The sequence below is a fragment of the Drosophila persimilis genome, unplaced genomic scaffold (assembly GCF_003286085.1).
Source record: "Drosophila persimilis strain 14011-0111.01,24,50 unplaced genomic scaffold, DperRS2 tig00000715-arrow-arrow-pilon, whole genome shotgun sequence".
In the NCBI taxonomy this organism is placed as follows: Eukaryota; Metazoa; Arthropoda; class Insecta; order Diptera; family Drosophilidae; genus Drosophila; species Drosophila persimilis.
In genome coordinates, this window is record NW_020825343.1 from 1,303,600 (window position 1) to 1,324,320 (window position 20,721).

At 51.1% G+C, this 20,721-nt stretch overlaps 2 protein-coding genes across 3 annotated transcripts; both read right to left on the reverse strand.

Moving 5' to 3' along the window:
* Window positions 1–539: 539 nt before the first annotated feature.
* Window positions 540–10,756, reverse strand: LOC6602190 (delta-1-pyrroline-5-carboxylate synthase). Its single transcript, XM_026992235.1, has 11 exons — window positions 10,531–10,756; window positions 6,849–7,013; window positions 6,644–6,784; window positions 6,467–6,574; window positions 6,217–6,384; window positions 5,954–6,142; window positions 5,678–5,873; window positions 4,873–5,114; window positions 2,056–2,539; window positions 1,719–1,997; window positions 540–905 (listed from the first exon to the last, which is right to left on the reverse strand). The coding sequence occupies exons 1-11, from the start codon at window positions 10,624–10,626 to the stop codon at window positions 640–642; spliced, it is 2,334 nt and encodes a 777-aa protein (XP_026848036.1). The 5' UTR covers window positions 10,627–10,756; the 3' UTR covers window positions 540–639.
* Window positions 10,757–13,625: 2,869 nt separating this feature from the next.
* LOC6602191 (chitin synthase chs-2) lies at window positions 13,626–19,863 on the reverse strand. Of its 2 annotated transcripts, XM_002027195.2 has the most exons (10): window positions 19,823–19,863; window positions 19,464–19,714; window positions 19,215–19,387; window positions 18,974–19,100; window positions 18,682–18,888; window positions 18,443–18,618; window positions 17,738–18,355; window positions 16,618–16,867; window positions 15,005–16,234; window positions 13,626–14,931 (listed from the first exon to the last, which is right to left on the reverse strand). In XM_002027195.2, the coding sequence occupies exons 1-10, from the start codon at window positions 19,861–19,863 to the stop codon at window positions 13,784–13,786; spliced, it is 4,221 nt and encodes a 1,406-aa protein (XP_002027231.1). In that variant the 3' UTR covers window positions 13,626–13,783. The 2 variants fall into 2 exon arrangements, with proteins under 2 accessions (XP_002027231.1, XP_026848035.1); XM_026992234.1 differs by lacking the exons at window positions 18,443–18,618; window positions 18,682–18,888; window positions 18,974–19,100; ... (1 more) ...; window positions 19,464–19,714; window positions 19,823–19,863 and having other exon boundaries at window positions 17,734–17,773.
* Between the last annotated feature and the right edge of the window lie 858 nt (window positions 19,864–20,721).

Consider the following 20,721-nt stretch of genomic DNA (forward strand, 5'->3'; position numbering starts at 1 on the left):
ATTTATGATTTGCCATACGAATACACGTATATTTGGATGGCTATGGCTCTACCACCAGTGATGCTTGCAGAAGATTGAAACTTTAAGCGGAATTCTTGGGTACGACTACTTTTCGGTTTATTTTATTTTCATTTTCCTTTCCGTTCCCATTCCCATTCCCTCTCCTCCTCGAAGGAGGTGCCATCTAAGGTGCGGTGTGAAGGGCGGAGTACGGATGAACTTTCGCTGGGAAAACTTTCGGAGCCCAAGACAAGGGCTGACAGTTTTAACTACCCCCGGCACCAGCCCGCCCCACAGGGCAAGCCGGCCACATCCTTTACTTTATTAATTACACAAGTTGTCTGGGCAAATATTTTTCACTCAAATTAATTTCTCCCATGTGGCCACGACGGCAGCTGTCATCAGGGAAAGCGGAAAGCGGAAAACGGGGACATGTCTCAACTCCGTGAACACCCGCACAAGCACCCGCACCCGCACCCGCACCTGCAACTGCAACTGCAACACCAAGGCGCCGTCAAGTAATTACCCTTCACTCAAAATGCACTCCCGAAATCATGAGGATTCGTACGTAACATTCTTCTTTTGAACACGAATCCGAGCACTTAAAACTATATACAATTTAGATTAGATTGGTGAGTCCTAGTTGTCCAGGGGCATGCTCTCGTGCAGCCACGTGCGCTCGCCGCCCTCTGCAAAGTCCGCCGCTGCATGATCCTGGCCATTCAGTATCCACTTGGTGGTCAGCAGCCCCTCAACGCCCACGGGGCCGCGGGCATGGATGCGGGCCGTGGAGATGCCCACCTCGGCGCCAAGGCCGAAGCGGAAGCCGTCCGCGAACCGGGAGCTGGCATTGTGGAACACACAGGCGCTGTCCACGCTTCCGAGGAATTGCTTGGCCGCGGCATCTACAGTGGAAAATGCAAATAGTAGAAATTGCAATAGAAATTGTGGAAATGTGTAGAAATGTGTAGAAATGTGGAAATTCAAACACGAGAGGGAAAGTGTTGAATAAAATTAATTTCCCAAATGATTTAAATTTGTTGTGGCAAGCAAAGCAAAAGCGAGGTATGGTGCATGGTGGGGGTGATGGGGATGGTGATGATGTTGCATGGCGTGCATGCAAAAGTTCGCATGCAAAAGATTACGTAACTTGAATTAGGACTTGGGTTTGGGTTTCATTTGCAAGTGGTTGTTTTTTTGGCTAAGGGCTTGACTGACGAACTGCAAATGTAATTACAGAATTCGCTCTTGCTGAAGGGCCCCCCTCCCCTTCTCACCACGGAAACCCTCTACTCCTGCAGAAATTTTGATCAAAATGGGAACTTTCTTATTGTGAGGGTGGGATTCCCTCAGCTCCTAATTGAATTAAAGTTGAATATTGTACTCACACCTCATGCCATGTCCCATTGTGAATGGCTGGCCCATTGAATTACAGGCGACGGTTAGGGGCCACCTGCCTTGTCGCATATAAATCTCATATTTAAAGGTTCCCCTATTCAGCTTTCCCATTCTCCTCCAAAACCCACTCATCTGCAGCAATAACCATTATGGAAGCTCGATCCCCCAGCCGCCAACCAGCATTTGAAAATTCTCATTACCCCGAAACACAAATCAAATTGGAATAAAAATGGCAAAAAGGGAGCGGGGGACAAAACGATTTTTCTGCTTCGATTGCAAGCAATAGAAATTAATTTTCAATTTGTCGAGCGTTTCGTTACCGTTTTCCGTTACAATGACATCGGTGTGGCCGCTGCCGAATGTATGGATGTGATTAATGGCCTCCTCCAGGCTGGGCACAATCTCGATGCAGCACTCGAGGGCGCCGTACTCGTGCCGCAGGCTCTTGGCCGCGGGCGGGCCGAAGGTCAGCTGCTGGTTTAGACGGGGGCCGGCATTGATTTTGACACCCTCGCGCTTCAGCATGTTGCAGACATCACCGAAGATGTCGCCACTCATCAGATCCTCGTGTATGAGCAGGGTTTCCATTGCATTGCAGGCTGATTGCAGATAAAATAGGTTAAAATGTGCACCAGTTGAACAGCTGGATGGGCTTACCGGCTGGATAGTCACACTTGGCGTCGCGGGCGATGTGCAGGGCCTTCTGCAGGTCCGCATCCCGGTCGATGTACACGTGGCAGACACCCTCCGCATGGCCCAGGACGGGGATGTGCACCGACTGCTGCTGGATGCTGCGCACTAGCTCAGAGGAGCCGCGTGGAATAATCAGATCAATGTGCTTCTCCATTGACAGCAGATCGCTAATCTCCTCGCGCGTGGAGACCAAGGAGACGGCATGCTCGGCTCCGACTGTGACCAGTGCCTCCGTGACCAGGTCCATGAGCGCCCTGTTGCTGTGGGCCGCCTCCTTGCCGCCCTTGAGCAGCAGCCCGTTGCCGGAGGCCATGGCCAGGGCGGCGACTTGGGGAAGCGAGTCAGGACGCGATTCGAAGATTACCAGGAGGACGCCAATGGGAACGGTGACCTGCTTCAGTTCCAGTCCTTCGGCCAGGCGGGTGCGGCGCAGGACGCGACCCACATTCTGGAATGACAGCGATACGGGATGAGAGAAAGGAAAGGGAAGTGAAAAGGCAAAGGCAGGGCCAATCGGCAATTCAGCATAAATCGCATAACGTATACGCCATGTGAGACCGCTGGTCATAAAATAACTCGATTCTTATGCGACACTCCCAGCGGTCCGGGTCCGAGTCTCCCATCCACCCCCCTAGATTCTGTGGATTCGCCGCATTTGGATTCCCCGGCGTCCATTTTGAGGCGTTACATAAATCAAGACGCTCATCGCGTCGTAATCTTTATTTATTTTTAATGGCCTGCTGTCCAACGCCCCCGCCCTCGGGAGGTCCTTTCACTCCAGGTCCCTTCTCCTGCCATGAGAAATCTCTAGAAAATTGGCTGCAGATAACATAAAGAGATTGCGGAATGGGCTGGTCTGGCCTGGCCTGGTCTGCTCTGGTCTGCTCTGGTATGGTCCGGTCCGGGTTTGGGTCCCTGTCCGAGTCCGTGTCTGGGTTCGGGTATGGGTTGCTCCCGACAGCAGTGGACTGGCATTGTTTGCATAGAATGGACCTCCGACCAAGACCTCCTTACAGACCTCCATCCTACCCTGCTATTGCTGCTCCGCTCACCGTGTTTAACCATTAAACTCAACTTGGGCGCTGAGTAAATTTGGTTATATGGTCATTATTATTGACTTTGGCATTGTAGGACGCAAAACTTTAAATTATATTTGCAAAGGACAATTGGATAAGTCATGGCTGGGCTGGGCTGGGCTGGGCTGGACTGGACAGGACAGGCTGTAGTGGAGTTGAGTGTTCTTACTTCTTGGGGAAGTAGAGGTTTGGACAAGTTTATTATAGCCCAAGAAATGTGTAAGAAACAGAGAACTTTATGATGGGCAAAAGGAGGAAATTGAAGAATTTTTCGTTGTGTTATTAGAAGTTGTTTGATGATTTCGAAAAGCGTTCAGACCCTTGGGACAGGGGGAATCCCGATGGTAGGCCGAATTCCGTACCAATACTGTCAGCACCGCCCGCACCATTCTGCCCTACATTTATGTTGGACCTTTTTTCGTTCAGTACTTATTTTGCAATAAAACTTTTTATACGAACTGTAAGTAGTCTGGGTAATTGAAATCTGAAGCAGTGTCGGCCTTGCCTACCCTTGACCCTGCCCTGCCCTGCCTGATTCCGTCATACACTCAAATTTCGAACGAGGTTCAGGGGCTCGGCTCGGCCCAGAGGCCAAACAATGTCCGCCGCATTTCGGTCAATGTGGGGGGAACGGGCGGGCGGACAGAAACACTTTCCGCGGCATCCGAGCGACATTTATTGAGTGCGTTATGGATTTTCTGTATGCCCAGCCAGCAGGCTCCTCATGCGGGCATGCGACTACGAGTACGAGTGTGTTTGGGGCGGGTTCACTTTTTTATGATTTTTCACGCTGCCGCCATTTTGTGTCATAATTTCGCCTGCTATTTTTACAATAAACTCATGTCCTGCCCCATCCTGCCATTCTGCCCTCCCGCCACCCCGCCCCGTTACCATTCTCAATGGAAAAAGTTTTGCTGGAGCAAAAAAAAAGACAGAGGAAAACTTTTTGCGTTTCCGCACAATCACATCCAATAAAACGGTTGGCTGAGAGGGCGGTGGCTCAGCCCAAGCCCTGGCCCGGGTCGAACGCCCCCCGCCCCCCATTCATCCTTTCCCCAGCGATATTCGATCAACTCTGTCTGGGAATGGCATCGGGCTAATGTCACTGGCAAGCCACCCAACGGTGGGGGGGGCATACAAGGAAACTGTCTTTTATCTTTCACTTGCTTAGCTTCCAGGGCCCTGCACACTCCCAGGGCACGGCCAAGGGTGTATCCGGCTCCAGAGCATGCAGCTCGTCCCCCGTCGAACCTCCTTTAGCTTCCTTCAGTCGTCTCGTCCGGGGTGTCAATTTTTGTTGAAGTGTAAAATTGCTTAGAGATTTCATAATGTTGCTAAAGCGCTGCAAAACTGCTCCAACTACACCAACTGCACAAACTGAAAACTGCATATGGCTCTGGGAGCACTCCCTGGCGGAGTGCTCGTGCTCGGGCTCCGGCTCGGGCTCTCGCCCTTTGTTGCAGTCCATGAAATGGCCATTTTGCCAGGGGAGACAAATCCAGTTCGCAGGAGCTGCTAACTCAATTTCTGGCTGATTTTTCGACATCGCAACAAATGCAATTTGCTCGAACTTTTCGAGGGGTCAGCAGAGCTCTGTGCGCCTTTGCTCTATGCTCTATGCTCCCAGCTCTCGCTCTTTGCTCTTTGACCTGTCCCTGCCCCACAAAGTGGGTGCAAGGACGGGCAGTAATTAAGTTCGGCTTACCTTGTGGCTGTCCTCGGCGATTTGCTTGAGGCCAATGGCCAGGTTCTTCAGCTTGGCCGAGTTGAGGGAGAGTCGCGAGAGCAGCGGCTTGGCCAGGCCGTTCTTCTGGGCCTCGGCCAGATCCTTGGCATTGGCCTCCAGGATGAACTTCTCCCGGCTCACCAGCAGATCGGCCAGCGTGTTGACGGCGCTGGCTCTCTGGGCGGGCGTCAGGGCCTGCATCTGACGGCTTCCGGTGCGAGCTGTGGCAGAAGGGATTAGAGGCGAAATTAGCAACAGCCGTAACAAGTTGCAGCTGTCTAATTAACAGCCACTTTTGGCCAACTGCGGCAGCTAGCCCTAATAACAATTAAATTACATTTTACCCAACTAAAAATAGCAGCAACATCCCCCCCCCTCCGTGGTTAAGCCAGGCACCTTCCTGACCCACTTTTCTCGCACCCGCTCTCTCCTCTGACTGTCTCGGCTTGTTTGGCCGTCTGAGGGTGTAAGCCCTAATGGCCATTAGCCCGGGCCCCAGCCACTTCTCATTCGCTGTTAAAGCGATGCTTGAAAGTTTCCAGCCAACCGATGGACTTAACTGGAACCCGCTTAAAGCCTTACTCTAGTTGATTGGCAATCAATGTGGTCGGATGGGTGGACGGGCAAAACCGCTAATTACAGCCGGAGATTCCGTCTTTTGCTAGTACTCGTACTCTTCTCCTCGTAAAGCCCTTGTCCTTGTCCTTATCCATTGTCTAGCCACATCATTGTTCAACCCCCGTTGTCATGGCCATAAGCCGGATTGAGTCGAGGACTCACTTACCGTTCTCGGCCATCACCTCAACGGACACAGTATTGGTGTTCTCGGTGGCCTCCGTGAAGAAGGTGCCCACCTTCCTGCCGCCAATGATGGTCTTGATTGCCTTCTCCTGCATGCCGTTGCAGATGACCACGCTGACGCCACGATCCAGTGCCCAAGTGGCTGCCTTCACCTTCGAGTCCATGCCGCCAGTTCCCACCTGACGCAAAGAGAGAGAGAGAGAGAGTTGCGGGCGGATTTCGAGACCAGATAATTTAGTTAGGACGGATCTGGACTCACCTTCGACTTCTTGCCGAACTCGATGCTGCTGCTGTCGTTGCTGTTGTAGGTGTGCATCAGCTTGGCGCCATCCTCCCAGGGGGGCTTGTTGTAAATGCCATCAACGTCCGACATGAGGATTAGCAGATCCGCCTGCACCTCGGCGGCCAGCATGGCCGACAAGCTATCGTTGTCCTTAATGGGAATTCCCTACGATACACATGGACTTTGTCACGTGTCTGGTGGCAGATAGAGGACATCCCATCCCATCCCACCCCACTCACCCGCCTCGCTCCTCCCGCAGGCTCATCGTCACGTATGAACATCGGCGGCGACACGGCGTCGTTCGTATTTATGATGGGCACAATATTCAGGCTAATTAATTCGGAGAGTGTGCAGAACAGATTGTTGCGCGTCTCCTCGTTGTAGAAGTCCGGCTTGGTCACCAGCACCTGCAACCAGAAACAACCAGAAACAACAGCTCGCGGTAATCCCAGTACCCTAATCACGGGGATCGGATCTGTGGCCACGTACCTGTGCAATCTTGACGCCGTACTGGGCAAACATTGCATCGTAGAGGGACATCAAGCCCGATTGACCCACCGCAGCCGCTGCACGCGGTTCCAGGGTGGCGCCATCGAACTATTTTTGTGGTAGGGATGGGCGAAGACTGAGTGGATTAGTGTCTCCGCGGCTGATTAGTGTGCTCACCTCCTTGCTGTCCTTCGGGTTGAGAGTCTCGCGCATTGACAGCGACATGAGCAGCTCCTGGGCGAGCTTCTGCTTGCCAAAGGCCACCGCTCCACTCGTGACCATCATCACCTCGCGGCCCTCCAAATGGCACTCGGCCACCTGCAAGGGGGAACATAGACGGTGCAGGTAATACGGGGATCAGAAGTCTCCGCTCCACACTCACCTGCTCTACAATGGAGGCCAGTCGGCCCAGGGCCAGGCCGTGGTTATCCTCCCGAGTGATGACCGCGCTGCCCAGCTTGACCACCAGGCGGCGGGCGTACTTCAGCTGGCTGCGCTCCGTGAACGTGGGATGGGCCATCTCCAGGCGTCTGTCGGGGGACACCAGCTGCAAAGATCGTGAATTATTAGCACCTTTTTCTGGGACTCTGAGACTCTGCGACTCTGGGTCTCTGCGACTCTGGGTTCCAGGCCAAGAGCGCAACGCTCTGTCCTCTGTCCTATCGCTGACAATCAGCGACAAATACACGAGTAAGGTCGTAAATTACGACAGCACCGGCGCTGGCCATAAAAACAATAAGTCGAAATAAATGGCAATCCAATTAATGGGAACAGCACCCCCGCGCCCCCTCGAACGTGTTCAATCAGTTTATAATCAGCAAAACTACGACTGTAAAACGGGAGAGACCCCTATAAAACGAGTGCTCGTAGGGGAAGTGCAGGGTCCCCTCTCTACCTATTCGAATTTCTAATTATTATGTGTGTTAATTGCTTTTTTAGCCAGCGGCGCGTGGTCAAAAAGTCAGTTTGCTGCTGCGCTTCCCCGAATGGATAATCAAATGGAAATTATGCATAATTGAATTGCATAACTCCACCAGAGCTCTAATTATAGCGATTATCTGGCCGGACTTTAAGGACACATAAATTCAAGTGTTTACCACTGGCATTTGATGGGCATTTGCACTTCCGGGAATCGGAACCTCGGAACCTGCCTCGCCGCAAAGGCTTCCGGGAAGCGCATCCAATCAAAATCTTTGGAACTATGCCACCAAAGGCGGAGGTCAAGGATTGTGTTTTCCTTACTGAACAGCCATTTGGAGGGTAATCGGATTAAATTACCCATAAAAATAATTGCCAGAAACAGCATTCGTCGGTCTGAGATAAACAGAGTGAAGTGATAAGATTACGTAGGCGGAAGAAAATGGTAAGTGTGCACAAATTTGTGTCTCTCTCTGTCCGAACATCAGGCCATCATTACCTATCATCTTTCAGCTGACTCGTCCATCAGTCAGTCAATCAATCAATCAAACCGCTTTTTCAGGTCCCGTTTTTTCAGTGTGGTCTGTTCCATTCTGATTGCCCTTCAGACGCAATAACATCAAATCAGCTTTGACTATTCACATAACTCGTCGTCGTCGTCGCTTTCGTGTCAATTATGTCGGAAAAATCAGCTCAAAATCGAAGCGTAAATACTGCGATTTTGTTACATCCCGCCCCCCCTCTGACTCTGATTCTGAATGACTGACTGACAATCGCGATGAAATTGCTGCGATGAGTGGTGACAGGTGCAGGACCGTAAAGCTGCTCTGTTCTATTATGTTCTGTTCTGTTTTGTTTGTTTGCTCTAGTCAATTGTTTGGCCATTTACAGCCTGTTATCGCGAAGGCACGCTTTACCTTTTTTTTTTATCAGTATGAGTATGAGTGCGAGTGCGAGTCCGAGTATCGCAAAGCAAAGACCTCCTCCGCAGCAAGAAAAAAAACAAAACGAATCAGAAACAGAAACAGAATCAGAATCAGCCAAATGTTTTACGAGCATGGGCCCTGTCTGACACACACCAAACACAATAATATTGTGTCTGGCCGGCGGCGGCGGCGGCACGGCACTCATGGCATATGCGTGATACCAAATGCAATTAGTCGAAGGTCAAGTTTTACCCCGGAGTAATACATACGAGTATGTAGGTATATGGGGCTCTTATCGAGTGTCTGCTGCCTGTCAAATGGGATGGATGATGGAATTCGAATTCGAATTCTAATTATCGAGCAATTAATGCGAGCATTCTGGAACATAGTCCCCACATCTTGTTAGCTTCAACTTCCACTTCCACTCGGACTCAACCGAATCCAAATCTACCCCTTCCCTGGACACTTTGTCGCCTGTCGCTGGCTGCCTCTTGTGCTGTGTTTTTCGGGTTTTTCTTCCCTCTGTGCCATGTTCCTCTGGTCCGCTGCTGTTGCTCTTTTTTATGATGTGCCCAGTACACGCACAGGGAGTCGGGACCGAAGGCGCCATAACTGCCAACACGTGTCAAAATGAAGCGACTCAATGGTGGGGCAGGCTGGCAGCCGGGCAGTGTGGCACTGTGGAAGTGTGGCAGTGTGGTGAAGGGTATACGAACGACCCTGACCTAGGCAAATCGTTTCGAGTGTCAAAGGCTGGGCCTGATGTCGGACATATGCAAATGTGTGGCAGGCAGAGAGGAAACCACCGAGTAGAGTAGAGTCGAGTCGAGTCCTTGCCTGGGGGCAAGAGCAGCACAAATGTTGCTGCATATTTGAAAGGGGTTTTGAGTTTATTGTAAAGTTATCCCCTGCCACTGCCACTGCCACTGCCATAGCCACAGCCCCTCTCCCTGCCCCGCTCATTCTGTGGAAATACAATATTTACACTTTTAGAATTTATTTGAACACGTTCTTCCATTTGCCTGACCCCTGAACCCATCCGAATCCAAGTCCGAATCTGGTCAGGCAGCTGTCATGCTGTGACAACATTTTATCAGCTTGTCGGGACAATCTTTACCCCCTTCTTGCGTCTCCTCTCCTCTGCTCTTCGCTGCTCTCCTTTCCTGTGGCGACGATGCCTGTTTTGCATGTTTTGGAAAATCAAACCGAAACTGTAAATGATTTACAGCCCATAGCTCAGAACCCGACCCCGATACCGACCCCCACACCGACACCGACCCCGTCCCCGATCGATGGCCATTCAATTAGCTCCGGCTCCGATTTTTGATGGCCCATTTTGGCCCAGTTTATGGCTTGGGTTAGCCCCGACAACGAGAGAACCCTTTCAAGCTGTTGTTGGTCGGTCGTAAAGACCATAAAGAGAACTCTTTATATGTACCAATGGGCTGGGGGTTTGTTGTTTTGATTCGCCTCTGATTAGATTTAAGTGCGAGGGCAAAATTTTCCAATGGAACTAACGAAAGCGGCACGAGTACTCCCCCCTTAGCAGCAGCTGCTAATAAGTAGCTTACGTAATCAAAACAAAGCACTAGACAGGAAAGGGGCCCCACTCCGACTGGGACTCTCCTTGGGGGTAAAGGCATAGGAGACCGAGACCCCGGACCGGACCCAAACAAGAGGTTCACGCCCAGACTTCATGCCTCGGGACTGCCGCTGTAATTTTCCCCCCCATTGGAATCAACTTTAATCACTGCTTATCGGTCAACAAGCTGGCGATTTCTTAATACTCGTAAAAAAAAACGTGTATATGTGCGAGTAAAATTGAATACATTCATATTCATATACACTCGTACTCGCAGATACTGCACAGGTTCGTGCCCCGCCCTGGCGATGTTCTTTGTCGCTGGCAAAGTCCAAGAGACTTAGAGCCGAAGTCTGCCGGCTATGTGCACTACGGGTGTGGTAATCTCTATAAGCAGATCACCCAGACAAGGGTACATATATCACTGGGTTCCCACAGGTTTGAACCGCTTCATCCGAACACAAAGCACTGATAAAGCCGCGAGTGTGGATCAGCAGTCAAAGGTTCATTTGCACTCATAAATAAATTTAAAAAAAATATAGAAAATATAATAAGTTCTAAGACGGACTTTGCATTATCGGTAACTTTTAAACTCGGTTTCAGTCGTAGATCTTTTCGGTTATATAAATCAGACTCACTGGCTGCCGGGGTCCATGGGAGCTGGCGGCACGCCAGACATTGCTGGAGAAGCTGTTGCGCAGGGCATGTGCCACACTGAAGCTGTTGCGCAGCATTTTTGGCAGTGAAGTGAGACCTCTGGGATGGGATTCTGCAGGATATAGTCAGTGGGGACTATGTTGGGTATATCACAGATTGAAACAAGACGAAACGCGCTCGAACGGAACCGCACCGCAAAGCCGGACAAGTTCTACTGAATGGAGGCTAGTCGAAATTGTACTGCCGGACTGCTGCTGGCGTTGCTACTGGCTTGTCGCTTGTGGCCTGTCGCCCGCTCCTGATAGTAGGCCGCAAACATGTGTAATTGTAAGTGTTCATTGCGATTGCGATTATACAACAGCTCGCCCTCACTTCCACTCCCACTCCGGCTCTCCTACCCTCGTATCTCCTATGGATTCCCGCTCTCCGCATCTCGCTCTCTCTTTCTCTCTCTCTTAAAGTGTTATCAATCAGAGAAGCTCACTCCCTCTCTCTCTCTCTTTCTCTGTCTCCTTGTCTCTCCGTCGGTATTCCACAAAGATAATGTGAATCGTTTGACCATGCCAAAATCGGAGGGGGGAGAGAACTGGGGCCTTATCAAGTGGGGCAGTGGCGCGAAGAAGCTCATATCTGAATGTTCAGTGTTTGCATCGCTGGATGGCAGCGAAAATCAATTTTTAATTGGAAGTAGGACGATTTTTTGTATCAGCGCTCCCAGGGCTCTCCTCAACTAGATAATCACTTGACGCTTCATTTGGCATTGTTGAACACTGAATTGCACATCAAACATTGTCATGGAAATCACCTGCCACTCAACTATAATTGCAGCAGCTGACGAAAAATCATTATAAATACCAGACAGCATGGGAAATATTAATTAACTGCTGAAACACGAACTTGTTTATTTGAATGAGCAGTTCCCGGGAAGGGGAACTACGAGGCTAGTGACAGGCGGTGGATGCGGGACAGCGACGGGGACAGGGACTGGGACAGGGACAGGGCGCATAATCAGTGCATATTGTGCTCAAATGTCCTGCAGCCTTTCATTTAATTATTTTCACAAAGCAACCAGCAGCTCCTCCAACTGAGTCAGAGCATCGACTAACAGATGCCCTGCCCTGCCCTGCAAAGAGTAAGCTTTACAGCACGGAAATGTTTCTACCCTAATGACATAATTTCTGGCCGTGACAAAAAACTGCTGCTGGCAGGCCAGACCAGGACGCAACTGACACCCGGACACGGAACTATTTTCATAATTAAATGACATTAAAAACTTTTGTTGCCGCTTTGTTGCAGCTCAGTGGTGGCCCGATCATAGTTGCACCCATCCCTTCCCCTCTCTTCCCTTCTCTTCTCCACTCTTCTCCTTTTTACTGTGCTCATCCTGTCCTGTCCTGTTCTGTCCTGTCGTGTCGTGTGTATTGTCCTCGATTGCAATTGCAATGCATAGAAAAGCCATAAAATACAAAAGCAAATGGCAAAAGGCCCCCGGGAAGGTGGTGCTGGGCCGGGACTTCCACTGCAGCTGGGTGGTCTGCCCGGGGTCAGATAAGTGCAAAATTATGTTCCCAGGCATTGGCTCCGGCTCCGGCTCCGGCTATGCCCTCTCAGCCTCTCTCCCCGTCTCTCCGTCGCCCCCTTTGAAAGCTGCAACTGAAACTGGCACAAGTTTTTCAATCGAATTTTGCTGTTGTTTATGGGTCGGGCTTTCCAGTTTCCGTGGCGCTTTGTTTCGCTTTACGGCCAGGTCGGCCCGAGCAGTGGCACTCTATGAATGCGAAATTTATATGCCTCGTGGCCACAACTTGTGCAGCAGCAGAGCAGCGAACGAACAAGCAGAAGAAGCTACATTACGCATACGCCAAGTAGGCCAGCGGCAAAAATAGTTGTCAAAGTTTTCGGTTTCTTCAGAGCTTCTTCCCTTCGGCTAAGGCTGGTTGCCCGCTAGCTGGCTGGCTGGCTGGCTGGCTGGCAATTGAAAATTGTCATAAATTTGCTAATGCCTTGCAGTTCTTGTGCGGATTCTGAATTCCGGACTGTGGTTTTTCCCTCGCGCAGCACAAAGGGGAAAAACGCATTCAAGTCTGAAATTGTTTGCACTTTTGGCCATGGCATGCAAATGGCTGGTTTTTGTTGGTTATTGTTTCATCTGCCTGAATGAGCTTTGGGCTGGGCATCGTCAAAGAGTTTCCCAATTAATTGATACCGGGACCACTCTTCTTTATGGCCAGAGAGAAAGGATAAGCCAACAAAGTTGTCCATTTCCATAACTCTTCTACTGTCTAATCGATATTCACTGGGTGCCGTGCCCTCCCATTTGACCAGCTGAATTCATTAGTTAGCCCTGTTCTTACATGATGGCCACTACTCCGCCTCGTCTAGCCACCCCTTTCAAGCTTCAGCTAAAGCACTTGGGGAAACCAAAGACAATCCACATCCTGCGGCCATAAGTTCGTCCTTCTTGCAGCTCCTGCTTCCTCCTCCTTGCCTCTCCTTCTTTTAATATATGCGCATTTCCAAAGTAAGTCCTGCCTGTCCTTGCAGTCCTTGGAAGGGTCCGCTCCCCGCCTGTCAACTGGTTTTCTTTTTGCCGAGGCACTGAAAAATTCACTTACAAAACACTTACGCCGACACCTTGCCACGCCCACTCCCACGCCCACGCCCCGGCACACACGCCCACACCACACCACACCGTTAGGGTGGAAGGAAGTTGAAGGAAAGTGGGAAACGGGGAAACGGGAAAAGGAAAACTTGTGCATTGCTGCAGAAACTTCATCAAATCCGAGCTAATCACACTTTGATTTGCATTTTGTAACGAAACGGAGCGGAGCGGACTTTGCCACGAGCAAAAAGCGCATCGCATCGCATCGCCACCACGAGGAGCACTTAGCTCTAAGCGTTGGCTCCGACATTGATGAATGAAGGGCACCCCCTCTCCACCCCACCCCACTCCAACCCACTCCACCCACTATGGTGCATCTGGTAATTATGCTAATGAGACGTCTTCAGCTCTCTAAGTACAAGGGGGAAGAGGATGTGAACTTGGCTGCTTTTGCCACTCGAGTTAAATGCAATTAATTATATTTTTATGCCACCAAGACGTTAAGGGACATGAAGTACATAGAGATATAGTTAGTATATGTAGGATAAAGATACATGTGTTGTATATAGTAGATAGTAAATAGTACAGTTGGAAGATTCTCTGGGTAATACTTGTGTGCAGTATGTTCCAATCTAGAACTCGGTTTGCTCGTAGCCGCCATTATCGTAAAGCTGCATGCTATTCCGGTTACTGAAGCTCACCTTCTTGGCCATGAGCGGGGGGCGTGTGCCCGTCTTGGGGGTTGGTGTGCCCCCCGGCGTGGCAGCTGCATTGAACTTGGCCGCGGAACGACGCTCTTGGAGAAGCTTCACGGATTTCCGATTGAGAGCTAGGTTCTTGAGGTTCAGGTCGTCTTCTCCGAAGAAGCGACGCTCAAAGTTGAACACCAGATTGCTGTAGTCGCTCTGCTGCTTGTTGCGGGTCTCGTGCAGCCGGAAGATAGTCTGGCGTCGCACCATGCTCTCCCTGTGCTCCCCATCGTTGTCGATCAGGAGCTCGTCATAGTGATGCTCGTCCTCATCATCGTCGAACAACCGCTTGGGCCGCTGCAGGCGCCTGGCTATATTGACAGCACTCCCCTTCAGCTCCAGGGCGGCATCCGCGTCCGTGAACTGCCCCCCGGAACGAAACCAGTCCACTTGAGTGGTGGCCAGCAGCTGGGACATGGTGGCAAAGCGGTGGAAGAACATGGCGATAAACTGGATGATCAGAATCAGGCCAAAGAATATCACGAAGCAGAGGCCAATGGGGTCCAGCTCCTTGTACTGGCGGTAGATGCCAACCTGTAGGTTGTCCCGGTCGAAGGACACAAAGTCCGTGGGGTCGATGGGCCACTTTAAGTGAAGGAACTCCTTCTTCAGCTGCAGCAGGAACACGATCAGCACGAAGATGGCGTTCACCATCACGAAGGCAAAGGCGATCATGTTCCTCAGCTCTCGCAGGCCGTCGGCCATGGACTGCTTCTGCTCTCGGCTCAGCTCCAGGGGCTTTAGGTATTGCTTGATCACATCCTTCCAGAATCTCTGCTCCATGAGAGATATTTCCCCGAGCTCCGAGTTAATCAGCAGAGGATCGTTCAGCCAGCCCGGCAAATGGGGCTCTTGATCACCGGGCGAGTCCTTGTCATCGTCCTTGAGTACAGGTGCCTCTCGAGTGCCCCAAGAGACATCGTTCATGTTGAAGACCGAGAAAATCATGAGCAGCATGTACATTGAAGGTATTGTGATGTAATATATGACGCCGCAGAGCAGCGCCCAGAACTCCTGGGGATGCATTAACCCTTAAATAGATGGGAATAAGTACAGATGTAAACGCTGTCTTTAAGTATTTTGTCAATCGTGCCATACTCGTACCTGCAATTGTGATCTGCACTGCCACCAGGAGGAAGAAGAGCGAAGCAGGAGCCAAAGGCCCATCCTCCATCATCTGGACGATGATTCCAATCAGGACGGCCATCATGACCAGGCAGTAGATCGCACTGATCACGAAGGCAATCAGCAGCTGGAACTTCTGCTTCAGGTACACGCACGAAAGAATAAAGAACAGGATGGGAAAGAAGTTCCACAGGAAGGCGGTCCAAATGTTGATGGTAAAGACTGCCACCAGAGCACCCACCATCATCAGGAAGATTGTGCCGGGCCCAAGGACAGTGCCAATCATGAGCATGCCCTGGTACCACACGTACATCGTGGATATCGAGTTGTTCTTCTTGACCACTGTGTCCGCGTCGGCCAGGATGTCGAAGATGTTGGCTATCGTGGAAGGCACCCAGCGACGCCGCTGGTTGTAGAACTCGTTGAAGCCCTCCGGGGAGTGGGTGTAGGCATCGGAGGCGGCGCAGTACTCGACCCGGGAGCCGGCCTTCAGCAGGAGCGTGCAGAGCCAGCGGTCCTCCCCCTGATCGTACTGCACCATCTTCATGGGCTCCGATGTGACCATCGTGTAGCGCTTCATCACGCTGTTCTCCATGAGAGCACTCGCCCGGAATAGGCTGAAGCAGCCAGGACTGCACAGCACACAGCCAATCACGTGCTCCGTGGCCTTCTGCAGCCAGTGGCCGATGGCGTACTCGAAGCGCTGGTACCACACCATCGGACCCCTGCCCACTGGGTGGATGCGCCCACAGGCGGCGCCCAGCTCGTCCACCGCCTTCATGCGGTCGATGAGCAGCTGCACGGCTCGCGGCTGGAAGTCAATGTCTCCGTCCAATGCCAATATGAAGGTGTTCTCCGCTATCACCGCCTTGCGCCGGGGCGAGAGCTGCTCCGTCTCCATGATGCGGTACCCCAACAGGTAGTACATATACATAACCTGCGACCAGCGCTTCTTGTGTCGGATCTTGTCCTTATTCTTGAGGTGGGCCACCATCTTGGTACGCCCCGGTAGTGTCCACACCAGGCGGCCCCCATACGGGGTCTCTATTTTGAGGGGCGGCTTCAGCCGGATGTTCACTCCGTACACCTCAAAGGCGGCCTTGTCTATAGTCCGGGTGAGCGTTTTCACGTACTCGTTGACTGGCGGGTTCCGTTTGTTCTGGCACTGACGTGGGTCCAGCACAAAGGCGTCGTCAAAGAAAATGTTTGCTAAGGAAATAGACGGAAGGGAGAAAAAGAAAAAAAGAATAAGAATAAGAATAAGAATAAGAGTAGGAGGCGGAATTAGACAGATCGTAAAGTTGTCGGAGACACTTGCAAATGCCATTCGCTTTGGCTTAATGCCATTTTGGCAAGCGCGGAAATGAAGTCGCCAAATGCTATAAATAGGGCTGCACACAGAGCACCCGAATACGACTTATTCCAACTGCAACCTGCATAAATTTCCACTTTGACACATTTAATATATGCATGCAAATGCGGGACAGCGGAGAACTACCGACGATGGCATCCCCATCTGGAGCATCTGGTAACTGGAGGGATTTTGTGCTGGTCCTGGTGTTGCTGCTGCTGCTCTTGACACATTTACATACTTTCCAGCTCGTAGTATTCATCGTCCGCCTTGCCGCCGTTTAGATGCGTCTTTGCCATGCGGCGTGCGCATTGATCCTCATCCAGGCGGACAATTGATTTGAGGAACTCCATCATCTCCTCCTCCGTCTCGTGCCACATTGTTGCACAAACAATCAGTTGCGGTATCTTGTCCTCCTCCAGAATGTCCCTGCTCGCATTCAATTCTGATGCCAGGGCCATCACCGACTCCCTGGGTGTGGTTAGGTCGCTCTGGTGGGTCGACAAACAGAGAGAAAGAGAGAGAGAGAGAGAGAGAGAGAGAGAGAGAGATGGAGGTGGTAGGGTTTAGTTTAAGCTCTGAACGATTGCAGTTGATATCAAGTGGTTTTGGCCATCAAATGCGGTATTGTGGGGCGTTAAAGAGAGCATGGAAATTGTTAGTGAGCTTTGATGCCTTCCCCCACTCCCATTCACCTCATTAGAGGAGAGGTTGTCGGAGCCATCTCGTGTGCTGTCCCTAATGACAGAGCCACATTACGAATGCACATAATTCGCTGGCATTCTAATTTATGCCCTCAAAACTCTCAACTCTTGTGCCCTGATTTTAATTACTTTAATGTCTTTATGCTGGCCCTTTTTCGGGAGATGAGGCCTGAAAACATACAACCGAACTGAAGCACTTTTAATTAAGTTTACACCCACTGAAACACCCACCGAAAATCCCCTTCCACACACACGCACGCATCGCATGAAGGGGCAGGGCGCAGAGGGAAGCCCAGCAAACGCAAACATTTCCTGAACTTTACAGTTTCCCCGTCATTTAACTTAATTACATTGCCCGACATTTGAAGTGCAAAGCGAACATCTCCTCCTGATGAGTAGTGCCAGTCCGTCTAAATGTACCAGAATAGTCAAAAAGTCCTCGAAATAGATAGATGTGGCGTGGGGGGGGAGGAGGAGGACGGGGTGGGAAAGGCATCTCCTTTCCACACATGGCAGTCAGTGGGGAAAACTCGTGAAAGCTTGGCGCTATGATTGATGCCGCCTGATTATAATTATTCATATACACCCCATTCCTCGGGCGCAATTTGATTGGCGACGAGACACAATTAACAGCATAGCAGCCATACCCATACCCACTTTGATGGCCAGATACTCCTCGCTCCAGTCCACAATCCTTCGGTTCATCATGCCGCACTGATCCACCAGCAAGCCGCAATACCACGGACAAACGAAGAGCTTCTCTGTCTGGGCATTCTTGTCGTTGCGTGGCTGCCAGATGTGCAGGCACGTCCACACTTGGGCCAGCCACCACAGCGGCCACAGCCACAGAACGTAGTCCATACAGCTCTTTCCCAGTTCTTCCAGACTTCCGGCCAGTGCCTGCAGCGTGAGGTAGTCCGGCATGAGTCCATGCAGGGAGCAGGGATCTGCCGCCCGAAGGTAGGCGAGGAGGGTGGCCAGTGCAACGGTCACTGGCGTGGCCAGGATGAGGGGCAGGGCATAGCTGAGCTCCTGGATCTTGATTTTGCAGGCAAACTTGCCGAAAACATGGCACAGATACGCGGCAGCCACCTGCACCATCAGGGCATACACCACCGCATTCGGATTGGATTGCATCGTATACTGTGACTGTGCCCTTGCTTCTGTCCCGATAAACGAGCTGCTGCCGTTCGCCTGCGATGAGGCGGCGTAGGATTCTGTTAAGTGTAGCGCATCGAGTTCGTCGCTCCTGCTGCCGCTGCTCCCGCTGCTCTGCTGCAAGTGCAAAAGGAAGTGGAAATGCATCAAAGTTGACTCGCGCTCTACTCTAATGAGCATCAGGATTCGGTGGTCTGCACTCACCACCAGGGTTATGAGATGGGTCCGCCAGGCGTCCGAGAACAGACTGAAGTACTCCACGAAGCTGTGACCGTGCAGGAGGAAGGCAGTTGTGGCGAACACCACGATTTTGAGCGGTGCCAGGTAGAGGTACGTGTGGTAGCGGGAGCGGGTACAGCGGATGGTGCGAATGATGTAGGCTGATGGATGATAAAAGTGCGAGAATCATTGGTGGAGAGTCGGAGGGAGGGAGCGGCACTCACCGATGGCCTCGTGGGTGTTGGCAAAGTTCTCCCACCAGCGGAATGAGACCAACAGTAGGGGAATGGCCAAAAGCTGCACCTCCAGCTGAGAGCTCATCGACGGCCAGAGCAGGAAGACACTGCCCTGCGCCATTACGGCCAGAATGGAGAGGGCCAAGACCAGACTGTCCACCGACTTCCAGTGGATACGGGTTCCCGTCAGCAGATCTGAAGTGCGGGAGCAGGCAGCCAGTGGCAATCAATTTAATTGTTGTCGGCCCCAAGCCCCCAAGATAAGATTGCTGTGACTCACTGAGCAGGGCGGGCACAAAGCAGACACAGCACCCCAGCATCGCTCCACGCGTCAGGTCCAATGCTGGCAGCACGGTGAAGGTGAGCAACGCCAGCCCAACGACGTGCAGCAGTTCAAAGAGGGTGACCTGATTACAGCCCACAGCAAGGAGCAGGGAACAGAGAACAGAGAGAGTAGAGGGAGCTTATCAATCACCATCCGTGCGGGTTAGACCATGCCCCGGTCCTTTCCTAACACTCACCAGAGCCACTTCCAGTCCGCTGGGTCGATGCTCGCGCTTGAACATGCAGATGCGGAGGGCGCGCAGGAAGGTGAAGACTTCGGGGGCAGCGAAGGCAAAGATCAGAGCCCACACCCACGCGATTTGTTCCAGCTTGTTGGGCATAGCCACCACCACCGCGCCGGGCAGCAGAACTTTGGATAAAGAGAAAGTTCCGTCATCAATTACAGAATACTGAATACAGAATGGAGGGTTAGGCCCTTGACTCACGGTATTTACTGCACACTTGCACCTTGGTACCGCTGCTTCCGCTGCCACTGGTATTGCCAGCCATATAAAGATAAAGCAGCTTGGCTGCCACACTTGTGGCCAGAACGACGGCGAAGACTATGAGGAAAACGAGCAGCTTGAAGAGCTTGAGAAAAAACTGCAACTTCTTCCAGTCAGCATCGGAGCCGCTCGTCTTCTTGGCCGGGGGATCCTGGAAAGAGTCCCAGAGGGGTTGCTTATCGCGTAGTTTCCTGGAATTAACCGATTGTGGTCTTATTAGGTGCTTGCGTAGTCGTATCTTATATATACTTATATATATGGATATATCTATACGTATAGTATAAAAAGTGGTGTCCTACCGAGTACGCATAATATAGTCGCTTTCATAGTCACCGCTCATGTCTCTCTGCGACCATCGACAAATCGGAACTGACAGAGAGACAGCAGTTCCGACCTGGTAGTTCTCCACTCACTACAAACCGATCGGGCGATCGATCGTAAGATAAGGTTTCTTCGTCGTGGTCGTTAATGATAGCATCGAGGACAGATGCGCGTAAGTAGTCAGCAATTAACCAGAAAATTCGACTCCGATAAGAGCACATCCGCGACCCGATGTCTAAGGCCAATCTCTTATGATTCAAGTGCAATCGTCATTACCCATAAACTGCCATTCATAAAGTGAGACAGCTCAAAACGCCAGTAAAGGTAGTTGTCAATTGCTTTAAATTGTTCTTTTTAATTTTCTGTCTTTTTTGGGGCGTGGACCGTTTGTTTGTTGATTGCACCACTGAGACTCAAGTTCGCGGCTATGTTACCTGATTTCCTATGTAAGTGCAGTTGTTCTGTCCATTGTTTGGCATTACTGCACCTGCCCACGAGCTCTACAAAGCTAACAAAATTATCAAGCACTATCGTTGGCTCGTGTGGAAGGGAAAGGAAAGCACTTGAGGTGCTGCATGCTACATATATCTCAGTTGATCAGCAGCCGATCTGGGTGTGGCATGTCTTTTCGGGACCGGGAGAGTCCTGCCAATCGATTTAAACACACAGTTGGATCTTTTAAAAAAGCGTTTTCCTTAAGATTGGCCTATTTTGAAAGAAGTATGTATTAATTTGTTTTAAAATCAAACAAAATCGAGTGGGAACGTTGTGAGTCGCTTCTACGGCCGCGAGTCTATATTTATGCCTGATATTCAGTAAGTATGTCTCCCATCCGCCAGAGGGCGCACACTGAACTATGAAGACTGTGTGAAAGAGA